Source organism: Lepidothrix coronata, unplaced genomic scaffold (assembly GCF_001604755.1).
Source record: "Lepidothrix coronata isolate B3197 unplaced genomic scaffold, Lepidothrix_coronata-1.0 Scaffold59, whole genome shotgun sequence".
NCBI classification, from domain to species: Eukaryota; Metazoa; Chordata; class Aves; order Passeriformes; family Pipridae; genus Lepidothrix; species Lepidothrix coronata.
Window position 1 is genome coordinate 1,224,861 of NW_016690239.1, and position 12,457 is coordinate 1,237,317.

General features: G+C 38.3%; 1 protein-coding gene across 1 annotated transcript in view; it reads left to right on the forward strand.

Moving 5' to 3' along the window:
• The window catches only part of LOC108498443 (macrophage mannose receptor 1-like), a 29,773-nt gene extending 18,006 nt beyond the window's left edge, over positions 1–11,767 (forward strand). Inside the window, exons 21-30 of the mRNA XM_017817161.1 lie at positions 168–282; positions 1,476–1,624; positions 2,810–2,912; positions 3,721–3,953; positions 5,468–5,633; positions 6,628–6,780; positions 7,038–7,154; positions 7,886–8,053; positions 9,798–9,839; positions 10,248–11,767. Of these exons, the coding sequence (XP_017672650.1) occupies positions 168–282; positions 1,476–1,624; positions 2,810–2,912; positions 3,721–3,953; positions 5,468–5,633; positions 6,628–6,780; positions 7,038–7,154; positions 7,886–8,053; positions 9,798–9,839; positions 10,248–10,486 (1,485 nt within the window). The 3' untranslated portion in view covers positions 10,487–11,767. The remainder of the gene's footprint in view (positions 1–167; positions 283–1,475; positions 1,625–2,809; positions 2,913–3,720; positions 3,954–5,467; positions 5,634–6,627; positions 6,781–7,037; positions 7,155–7,885; positions 8,054–9,797; positions 9,840–10,247) is intronic.
• The last annotated feature ends 690 nt before the right edge of the window (positions 11,768–12,457 follow it).

A 12,457-nucleotide genomic window follows, 5' to 3' on the forward strand; every position in this document is an offset into this window, starting at 1 on the left:
TTCTCTGTCACTAAAACCTAAAGACAAGATAGAAAGTACTCTTAAATCAGCTAAACTCCCTTTTTACTTAAAATATTCGGCTTATCTTGTTTGTTACAAACAGAGGTACTTTCACCAGAAATTAAAACACCATCCAGTTACAGAACTGGCACACTTCTCTTTTTCAGTGTTTTAAAGTCTTTGGTCTTGATGAAAATGATACATTGACCTGGCACGCTGCACGGAACAATTGCATTGATTTTGGAGGAAACCTGGCTACTATATCAAAAAAAGAAGAGCAAGGTATAAAGTACCAATGTTTTGATACTGGATGAGACACCATGTAATTCCTGACAAAAAGAGTAAAACAGATGTTATAGCTTCTGCAATATATGATATTATTTATTCCATATTAATATATTGAATGAGAAATTAATTGAGTCTTTGGAAAAAAATTCTTGCATAGGTTTTAGTGTCTTGATTAACTTTGAAAATCAGAGGGGTAAATATGGGAGGTACTGTTCAAATATTAAAATATTAAAATATTATATTAGAGGCTAGTAGTATAATAAAATGTCCACATTTTCATTCGTTTTAAGGAAGCAGATAATCTTTGAGATCCCTTCCAACCCAGGCCATTCTATGATTCTATGTAAAAAAGCACACAAAGGGAGTAATATCCAAAACCAAATCACTGTGCACCCAGCTGCTGAGCTAAATACTGTGGATGTCAGTGGTGGACACATCCTCAGGCAGCAGAAGATTCCAGTGCCAGAGTCCTAGCTTCCCCCTGATCCTCTTGCTCTGCTGGTCTTGTTGTTCATCATCTTGCAGGCTTTTTATGAGGCCTCATGTTACTTCAGGATTTGCCCTGCCTCAGGTCATGAGGGCCACACACAAATCATCTCCCAGCTCCCTCCATCAGTGATAGTGGTTTATACTTTTTTTTCTGTAGCAAAGGAAGGACATTATTTTAGTGGAAAGTCAGCTTAAGCAGGAGCTAAGAGAAACAGCATCTGGTATTCTACAAAGCTGAGATCACAGTTCATACATACATGGTTATCAAGTAGTTTTATTTGTGTTATGCCTATTTAGAAATGAAATTATTAAGCCAGGTTAACAAAGAAGTTGCCAAAGAAGAAAAGGGAATGCAGACGTTGTAGACTCATTTTCTCTGTGCCAAAGTTTATGTACTCATGTTAATTTCTGTAATACATTAAAACGTTTTCCTCAGATGATGAACAACATGGAAGAGTGTACACATAAATTGCCACTTTATTAAAAATTTGCATATCATTGAGTTTGTAAAGACCTTTTCTGATTTTAATATCAGATGAGTGATCATCTATTAATTTTATTTTTATCATAAGACTGCTGCCTTATTATAAAGAGCAAATGAAAACTCATCATCCTGATTCCAGGCATTCTAAAGTCTCCAGTGTTGGGGAAGGTTCAGTTCCCTCTCTTACATAATATTTCTTTTTTTTTTCCTTCAGCTTTCCTTATGTCCCTCTTAAAAGAAGCTGCTACTGATGCTTGGATTGGACTGAATGACATAAATCAGGAGCACATGTACTTGTGGACAGAGGGAAGCCCGGTAGACTATACAAATTGGGCAAAAGGTTCACGAAGTTATTTTAGTATGGTAAACATCAATTTTATCACTTACACATTATAACTTTGGTAGATGGCTAAAATGTACAATGGTATTTTCTGTTGGTTTTCTTTTCCCTTTATGAAGACTTTTAGCAATCTTGTTGCTTTTTAAAAGCAGAGTGACTATGTGAGATATCTATCTACATACTTTTTTTTCAACTTCTGTGTTTTGTCATGGTTCTGTATGAGTCCAGACAAATGTTTGGAAGTCTTATGCAAAACACAGACAAGTAAGCCATTTCCCTCACTTTACTGTGACTCATGAAGAGATTCAAATAAATAATATCATAAACTATATAATTTTGGGATGCAGTGAATGTTATTTAGATTTGATGAAAATACTCAGATAACTACTGCCATCAGGTTCAAGCTGGGTTTTAGGATCTTCAGGACTTCCCCATCTCACACATACAGAAGGCTGCAGAAGGCTGCATTGCTGAATTTCTGCAGAAGGCTGTGACCATTCCCCTCCAGAAGTTGTTCCACATACAACTTCTTTCACTTGCAGACAAGACCTGGGCTAGTGTGACCTGAGGGGGTTTGGAGATAGCATGAGGCTATACTGATGTGAGGTGGGAAAAGCTGCTGTCTCCTGCTGCAGAAAGCCAAGCAGTGGCTTCCCATGCTCTGAGTGGAAAATGAGGAACGTCCACAGTACAGTGGAAAGGGTTTCAGGAGGTGTCCCGTACAAAATGTTGTTTCTGACAAACCACCTCTGCAGCACTGCTGTGACCACTTTGGTTCCCAGTGCTGAACTGGGGCAAGAAGAGAAATTCAGCTCTCTAGGCAAGCTTCAGTGCTGAGGAGAGATTCCCCGTAACCTCCAGGAACACAACAGCAAATCTGTGGTCCACACCTGCACACATGCACACACATTCACAGTCATGAACAGAGGGTATGTAAGCACAGACAGTTCCAGACACTTCTTCCTGCCCCTGTGCTGTGCTTTGCAACTCCCTTTGTCATCCAAGTGCAAAATTTTCTAGGACAGAGTTGCAAATGCTTATTGTCATATTACTGTGCCTGACCATTTTTTGTATGAGTCCATATGTACATATATCTGACTTTCATATTATTCATCTCTATGCACCTGCGTATGATAGGTGAGTCTGTGAGTCCTGAATCTTTCCTACCTGTCCACATGGTTTTGTGGTTAATCTCATTTGTCTTGTAGGATGATTGTGTCTTTTTGATGAAGAACCCTATTGAACAGGCAGGGAAATGGAAGGATGAAGGATGTAAAACAAGCAAAAGTTACATATGCCAGAAAAATTCGGGTGAGTTTCCTTTCACCGCTTTCTAGCACAGCTGATTTATTGTGGTTATTTCAAACTCATGTTAAAAGTGACTTTCCTGTAATTCCACCCTGGCTTAACTGAAATGAATGACAGTATCACATGCACTATGGACCATTTTAACAAAATGGTCACACTTTTTTTTGAGAAAATCTCTTAACCTTTCCTATTTTAGGAACTAGACCTGTAAATTAAAAAAAATCTATGGATCATCATGTATTTTACTACTTTTGGCAATCATATGAGCAAGTGCTTTGTCTTTATATGGGTAAATTATTCAAATCTGGAATTCTACTATTATACTTCAAAGCACTGCAACCTCTTTATTTTGTGAAACTGCCCTGCTTAATTTCCCTTACATTCTTTCTCAGGCAATTTCAGCAGCAGCAGTTATATCCCTCTGCTTGCTCACAGTGTACTTATCATACCCTGTTCCTTATCAGAAATACAACCAGTGCTACTATATAATGGAAAAAGTGAAGGAGTTGTTCCCATTAATGCCCTACATTGGTACAATATGCTTTGGGTAGGTCTGGTGCTTACAAGGTGTGTTCCTGGAGATGATACAGATATTTATGCTAAAAAGTCATTCTGACAAGTATTAGAAAATTTTGTCACAGTACATGAAAAGGTGGCATTCATCACTGCAGCAATACAAATATCTTGATTTGTTATTTCAGTCTCTCTTAATTGCTTGACTACTCCAGTACACTAGATTTTTTCTCAGTGTTCTATGTCTGAGGCAATATAAAGTTTGACTTTTCTTTTGGTTTTTTTTTGCTTGTTACAGACCCCAAAGTGCACAGCTCCCAACCCACAGTTCCGATGATTGGCTTTAACAATTATGGTGATGACCGCTATGCAGTCGTCAAGGAAAAAATGAGCTGGGAAAAAGCAGAGAAGGAGTGCAGGGACCAGTCCGCAGAACTTGCCAGTGTCTTGGATCCTTATGCTGAATCTTACGTGTGGTTACAAATAGTGAAACATGGGCAGCCTGTGTGGATTGGCCTTAACAGCAACACAGTGAGTCTACCAAATGCAAGTGACAGTCATACCACTATCTTAGATGAGTTATTGGTCAGATCCAAAAATGTGTGGCAGAAGTCAAAACCTTTTGGGGGATACTGACTTCCCTTCACTTCAGGGCATTTACATGTTTAAGTGTTTGTCCATAGTGTAAGCGAGGACTGCCACAACCCACGCTTAAAGGTCACCAAGGATGTAGCTGCAGCAGACAGTGGCTTCAGTGGTAAAACAGCTGTGGACTTCCCACTTCCTACACTATGGTCTACCACATACTCATATGGGGGTGTGTTGTCATTTCTGAAGGCACATCGTTGAGCATACCACAGAAAAAATTGGGTTAAAATAGTCCTTTCTTTGTGAATTTATTTTAAGTTTTTGTTTAAAATCACAGCCTAGCAATACAAGAGCTTGTGCTGGGCAGTAGGGGAAAGAGCTGGGAGGAGCAGAGCTCTGGCAATGGGGAAACCTTAGGCTGGCTTCTGGAGCCGAAGTCAGTGCGTTGTGTAAAGCTGCTGACAAACTCAGCTAAGAGTGGAAAGGTCTGAAATGGGAAGCAGCTAACAGAGGCATGTAAAAAAGGACATGGATAAATATGATGTAGCTGGATATTTCTGTTGTGGGGAAATCAATAGAGAGAGGTAGAGCAAGATCTCAGTGAGACACAGTACTGAGAGAGGGCACAGGTGTTGAGGTGAGAGGAACCAGAGCCACACCTCAGTGAGAGCAGTCACTGTGAAACCAAGATTAGGGAGGAATCTGGAATGACAGATAGCCAAGGGTTTCAAAGGAAAGGAGACAGGAAAGGAAATGGCACAAAGGGCAGGATGGGAGCCTGCCTCCAAAGATCACAGGAGGATGGAGCTAGGTTGCACAGGATGGAGTGACAGAAGCCATGGATGTGACTAATGTCAGTCATCCTCTGCAAATAGTGGTGAAATTCACTGATAAAATAGTGCTTGTCTCGTCTGTAGTAGCTGGTCCTTGCAAGACCCAGAAACATACTACAGGCCCTGTTAACATGGGTGGCAGGGTTCTGTGGTGCCTGTCCCATGGAAAGCCTCATCAGTTTTTGTCTGTCCAGTGAAACTTCTGCTTTTTCTATTTGCTTCCTAAATACATGGAGAAGCTTGTGTTAGAGGAGCGCTGACAATAGTTTCTCCGCAATCTTTATTTGATTTGTGTGTAAATGTGGACTCATTTGATAAAACCTTCAGCTATATATTCACATTTGTTACCATGAGGCCCTTTGCCCATTCAGTGCATGAGACAGACGGTGTGAATTGAATAACGTAGGTTTGCACGCTAAATAAACATCTGTAGGACCGCTGCCCTAACTGCTGTGGAGAGTGGAGTCTGGACCAGTTTGTTATGTATTCATGACAGAGGATGAATTAATTTTGTGCAAGAAACCATGATTTTTCCCAATTTATACATACATTCAAGTATAATCTTAATATTCTTTCCTTCTAATTCTTATATGTGACATAATCTTTATTCACATTTGCTTTTAGAATGGTGACCAATACGTATGGTCAGATAGAAGGAGGAGCAGGTATCTTAACTGGGCCAGTGGAGAACCAAATAAGAACACAGCCTGTGTCTATTTAGATTTGGATGGGTATTGGAAGACAGCATCTTGCAATGAAACATTTTCATCTCTCTGTAAACAATCCAATGGTAAGTTCTGAATAGCAGAAATGTGATTTGGGAGGCTGGAATTTAAATTAATGGCTTTATTTGAATTTAACTTTGCTACATATGCAAAGATTGTAATAGATAGTGTATGCCTTGTGAAAAACTATTACTTTTTAAAGGAAGAACTCTCAGATTTGCAGGTATTTCATTTGACAGGCTGGTCAACACGTGCACATCATAAAGACAATTGGAATATTTCATGCCACATGCCATGGTTTTTTTATGCATCCTTGTTTGTCAAGAACAGAATTGATCAACTTTAGCCTAACTATAAACATAATAATAATATACTTTTACACTTAAAAGTATCTTTTGAAATAATATGAGTTGAGAAACTTCTGTCAGTGTAGCAGCTGAATCAATTAATTTGTTTGTTGCTGCTGCTCAAATACTTCACTCAAATATTGCATGTAATTTTCAAATATGTTTTAAATTATATATTAAATTTATGATCTTTGCATCATACTTTACAGCAAATTTTGTATTCATTTAGTCTCTGCTTTGGATTTAATCAGGTGATGCAGGTTATAAATTCTATAATCAGGTTATAAATTCTGCTTTTACATTGTTTAGGATGTATGATGTACAAGGACAGGTACAGACAGCTTCTCTGACCGTCATTTCTACAAATTGTCTAGACACAAGCCACTGACTTGTGGTGATGGTGTTGAGATTCTTTATGTTTATGACTCATTCCTCATTCTGTTTCACAAATTTGAAGAAAAAATTGTCTTGCTGAAGACAGTTGCATTTAGACTGGTGTAAGCTTTCTTTAGCAGATTGGAGAACCAGCTCTAACCAGTATAGTTTATTACTAGTTTGCCATGTTCAGTTGAATTTTTTATCATTTGTTAAGTCTACAGAATATTCCTTTTCCTGGAATCAATGTAAAATTATAGGGCTGGTGTGTGGTGTAGGAGTACATATTTCCCTTGACTTTTAAGATTCCACTGAAACCTGTGGGTCTTCTTAATAGAGTTAATCCCTACTGAGCCACCACAGCTTCCTGGGAAGTGCCCTGAACCAAAGCATGGTAGATCTTGGATTCCCTTCCGTGGTCATTGTTACTATGTTCACACCACTTCTGAGGAAAGCTGGCCTGATGCTTCCATGATGTGTATTCAAATGGGTAAGTGCCCTTTTTTCTTAGGATATTTTACAGATTGTTTGTGTGTTTGACTTTTTAATCCAGCACCAAGTGATAATACATAGATGTGTGTATGAGTACATCAATTATAAGCTACACCTAATTTAAATTTATTATCAAGCATTTCTACTGTATGAAAATGCTGATCACTAAACATGTCATGATTGTTTACTGACATAATTACTTCATAACGAAAAATCTTGCTGAAATTATATGTAATATTTAATTGATATTTTTAGGTGCTTCTCTGGTTTCCATAGAAGATTCAGCTGAAATGAACTTTCTCTTACTTTATTTGTCTCCACTTGCAAGCGACGTCAGAAAGTTTTGGATAGGATTGTTCAAAAATATTGACGGTAATTATTTCACCATGCATATTGAGATGAAAATAAATACTAAACAAAAAGGATGAATACTAATTACCACTAACATCTATATAATAGTGCCAATATGATAAATATTAAATAAATAATCAGATAAAAATCAACTAATAAATGTTTAATAGCTTTTCTGCTAAGATATCTAAAACATAAATCATAAAGAGGTCTATGCTTTCTGTATCTTTTCTGAAATTAGAGTATATTTCAGTCAGTAGAAGGTTCTGGCTTTGCACTGCACTAGTTGATTAAAATGTTTCCTATTCCTTTTTTAACTCAAAGTACTTGACATTTAACCACTGCAGACTTTTAAGAAAATGTTGATCTTAGTTACACACAAAAAGAAAATCTCTTGGACCTTCTGTGTGCTTGCACTGCTGAGACTGGCTTACGTGGGTATTCTGCTTTCCTTGTGGCTCCCAGGCACAGTTCTGGGCACAGGCTTCAGCTAAAGGTCCTCAGGTAGCCTGAGCATGTTTTCCTTACATCTCTGACAGCCGCGGCCCTGAAGGCTAACGGAATTAACTTTTTGAGCATTTATATTTGGTACATTCCCACCTGAAAAGCTCTGGCTGTTAAGAGAGTGAGAAATAAGCCCTCTCTGATGCCAGTTTAATCAACTAAAAAATTCTGTGCCTGATGTCATCGTGCCCAGCAGACTTATTTATTCCCCACTTAATTCACTCACTAGGTAGTACTTTTCGTTTTAGGAGAATGGATATGGTTGGACAGAAGTGCGGTAGAATATGTCAACTGGGAGAAAGGAGAGCCTACGGCAGTTTTTGATGAACACTGTGTTGATATGGATGTCTCAAGCGGAACCTGGAGGACCTATTACTGCTCTGTTGACCAGAATTTTATTTGCAAAATCCCTAAAAGTAAGTTCTGTATTTCTGTGTGGTGGGTTGTTTTAAAAGTAGTGGTTACTATACATCAAGGCAAACTGCTCATGCACTGGGTACACTTCATGCACTGATGCATGTGCATCTGAGTCAAAGCCAAGAGTAAATTCTGATAGAAATGGTGAGAAATAACGTTAGAGAATAACCTGAATCACAGTTTCCTCCTCTCAGTTTAAAAGCATTGATTTCTTGACATTCGCTGTTCCCTGGGGAAGTGAAGAACCTATCACCTGTTGAGAGTGCACAAAACATTCATAGTCATTATGGTTAGAAGGCAAGGAGTGGTAGATGGTGACTAAATGATTAGACTAGTGCCTGCTGAGAAGAAAGGCAGACACTCTCCTGATAGCTAAGCTAAGGGGCAGCAGTGAGAAGTCACTGAGCTCCTGTAGAGACAGGTGAGGACAGTATCACCATGGTGAAGTGTGCTGGAATCTGCTGGATGAGCAAGCAGAAAGCATCAAGTGAGGGTGGGCACTGGGGCTCAATTAATTTCTCTGCTGACAGAGGCACAGGGAGACGTGCTAAGACAAGCAAACAGCATGTTATGTTTCATTGGTAATGGTTACTTGTGGCCCTGTAGTGTTTTTGATGTCAACCAGTGTAAAATCTGAACGTGTCTCAGGTTGGGGTGAGTCCCGCTTGCGTGCACAGTAGTGTTGCATAAAACATGAAGCATGTAAATCTACACACATGCAGCTATCATGAGTCACTGTGTGCACACAGATTCAGTTGTGTTTGCACACATCAACTGGAAGACAGTATGAAATAGGCCACATTTGCCATTGGCAAAGAGATTTACCACACAAATATAATCAGTGCAGTGTAGAACCAATTGAGTTTCCTACTTGTGGATCTCCACATTGGCAGGTTGGCAATGGAGTCACCTGTGAAATTTGTAGGGCACAGCCAGTCAGTCCTGCAACTAATTAACTGAGTCATACTTCCCAAGCAATGGAAGTGTTCAAAGCAAAGACTAGTGAGACAACACTTAGTCTTGTTTTTTTTTTTTTTACAAGTATTTGTAACAAGTATATTTGATGGATTCAACCTCAATTATCAGGGAAAATGTTTTCATATATTTTTCATGTCCATGTACTGTGTTCAGCTTTGAGGCCTGCAGCATAAGAAAGACATGGACCTACTCAGCAGGGTCCAGAGGAGAACTATGAAGGTGATCAGAGGGCTGGAGCACCATCCTTAGGAGGACAGCCTTGTAGAGTTGGAATTGTTTAATTTGGAGAAGAGAAGGCTCCAGCGAGGCCTTATAGCGCTTTCCACTAGCTAAAGGGGGCTCATGAGAGAGCTGGAGAGAGACTTTTTCCAAGGGCATGTAGTGATAAGACAAGGGGGAATGGCTTCAAAATGAAATTGAGTAGGTTTAGATTGGATATTAGGAAAAAAATTATTTACTGTAAGGGTGGTGAGACAGTGGAACAGGTTGTCTAGAGAAGCTGTGGATGCCCCATCCCTGGAAGTGTTCAAGACTAGATTGTATGGGGCTTTGAGCAACCTGGTCTAGTGGAAGGTGTCCCTGGTCATGGCAGGGGGTTAGAAGCAGGTGATCTTTAAGGTCCCTTCCAACGCAAACCATTATATGATTCTATAATTATCTAAAATTTGATAGGAACATAAAGCAGAAATTATATGTGTAGTATTCATTTAATCTTTGAACAGTTGCTTTCAAACTGTATGATATATATACTTTTTAATTTTAAAGTTGCTGAAGCTGAGCCAACTGATGATTCACCTCTCAATAATGGTAAGTTGGTTTCTTACAAGCCCACTAAACAGAAATTTCAGTAAGTTCATAAGCATTTATTACTTATAAGTAAAATTTTCTCCAGAAATGTTTCATTTAAATAACCATCTGTTACAGATTATTTTATTTTAAATTTGTTTAAAATGAGAGCTCTTCCCTCAAACTAGATGTCTTACTTTTTTTAAATGAAAAATGGTATATGTAGTGCAATATAACGCTCCTTTTAAAGGGAACATAAAAGAGATTAAGCTCAGTTTTGCATTGCCCATCTGTAACATGCATTAATTTTAACTGCTGTTATGATTGTTCAGTACTTTTACTTTCACTTGGTTACTTAGGGAGATATTTGTTATATACAATAGCAGTCTCTGGGCATTTGTAGTAATTGTTCTGTTTTGTCTTTCACAGCATCAAAAAAAGAAGCTGCTGCTTCATCAACAAATGGTTTAGGTGGGATAATTTTTATACTGATCTTCCTTCTGCTAGCTGGAACTGGCCTTACATTGTATTATTTCTATAAAAAAAGACGTGGTCAACAAATGTTTACAGCAAGTTTTGAAAATGCCATATACCGTGGTGACCCTGGAACTCTTGAATCAAATTGTCTTGTGACCAATATTGAAGAAAATGAGCGGGCAACAGTTTAATAGGTTGGATAATCTTGGGCCTGATTTTGAAAAGAATTAAAATACTAGCATATGAGACTTCTTAAGGCAAAGCAATTCTCTCCTATGGAAATTCTAGCTAATTTTGCACAGGGTGCTCCTTGCTTTCTGTACTAGCAGGAACAAGCAATCTTGCAAGGCAGATCCAGAGATCTGCTCACAAACTGTAGTACCTGGGAGGATTGTTGAGCTTACACATAGACCTGCAGCTGTGAACTGCTCAGGCAGCTCCAGTCTCTGCATGGGTCCAGCATTATCTTTAGGCACAAGAACCATGCTCATCACAGACAATTTGAGAATATGCACCTTAGCATGCTCCAAAAAGTATATCCAGATATCCTGAAAAATGCCTTAATCTCCAGTGGAGACTGGCAGAATTGCACAGGTTGGACTAACCTCCAAGGTCAGCTGGGGCAGATCCCTGTTTGAAGCAGGACCAGCTCCCTGCCTCAGCCAGGCAGCCTGCTCCAGCACTGTGGATCCATGTCTTCTTTTTGCTAATGAGGTACCACAGAAACCCTTTGTCTTGCCCATAATATCTGAATTAACATAATTTGCTCCTCTGTATATGACTCAGGCAAATGGAAATTGTATTTCTTCTGCTATAATTCTGTAATATACACAATGAAAGATCAACTATTATAAGAGGTTGGAATGTATTGTGAATAGTAATGCTTTATCATTTAAACAGTCAAATAGGGATCTCAAAGGATGTTGCAAAAGGATGGAAATAGACAGGAGAAATTATACTTAATTCACACCTGAAAAACTACATAAAAATATATTCTTGATATCTCCAAAACCAGTGAGGTTTTCATTCCTTTTTAGGCCATTTTTACAAAACATAATGAAACTTACCATTAGAAAGTCTTTTCTAATTTCTAATCAGATTTTCCCTGTCCAAGTCTGTTTTAAATCTTTGAATAACGTTCCAGACTTCCATCATGATGGAACTGATGGCATTACATGTCATACTTGTCTGCTGGTATATTCTCTGACTTCATAAACCCTAAAAATAGGCTTACATAGAGTTTGGGTTTTTTTTAACTTTCCCAGTGTATTTTATGGCAAATGTAAACAACCATATGACTCAAAATTCTTAGTCTAGGGTATGCCTTTATTTAATTTGATACTTTTTGATATTTTAATCTTTTGACAGATTTTAATTTTGTTTAAGTTAAAATATTTTGTGTGTGTATGAAATACCTGTAAATAAGTTTTTATTCTATGTTCGTTTGCTAAATGGGAATTAAAAGGCTGATTCTAAGTAAAAGTGTGTGTGTCTTCTTAAACAGAACTTATCATAACAGTAAAAACAGTAAGGAGGGATGGAATACTCAAATTTTCATACACAAATGAACATCCATTTTTCCTAGTCTAGTGTGTTCTAAAATGGTCTTTACCAGCCTGTGAAACTGTGTGTCTCACTGCCTCTTTATCTCTAACATTTGAAAGTTTACCCTAATAAATGTCTAATGAAAATGTTGGAATCTAGGACTTACATGCCATTCTGCTTTACGAGTTTCTGAGACAGATTCTTATATATTCTTATTGTCTTGTCTCCTCTCAATATTTGCTGATAGCAACAGTAGTTCTTCCCTTTTCATTTCATTGGCTACATCTTCTAGATCCTTGATCCTTTCTGCTGTTCTCTTCTAGACCCTGCACTGTTGTATATAGCTCCTTCTGACAGTACCAGTGCACCAGTAGATAAGGTGTTTCAGGTGACATCCTAACAACAGTGAGCACATTAGAAAGATTTAATCCACCCTTGTAACACTTTCCATAAAGGACCCTTCTGTCTGAATTGTCTGAGTTGTTTCTACAGGATGTATAGGTTTGGATAAATAAATGGCTGCCAGAAAACAATAGGCCTGAGACAGGAAAGTTGCCTAATGAGAAGTTAGTTTGTGAAAGTTTCCAAGGACTGATGAGCTTTAGCAGTCCTGTTGC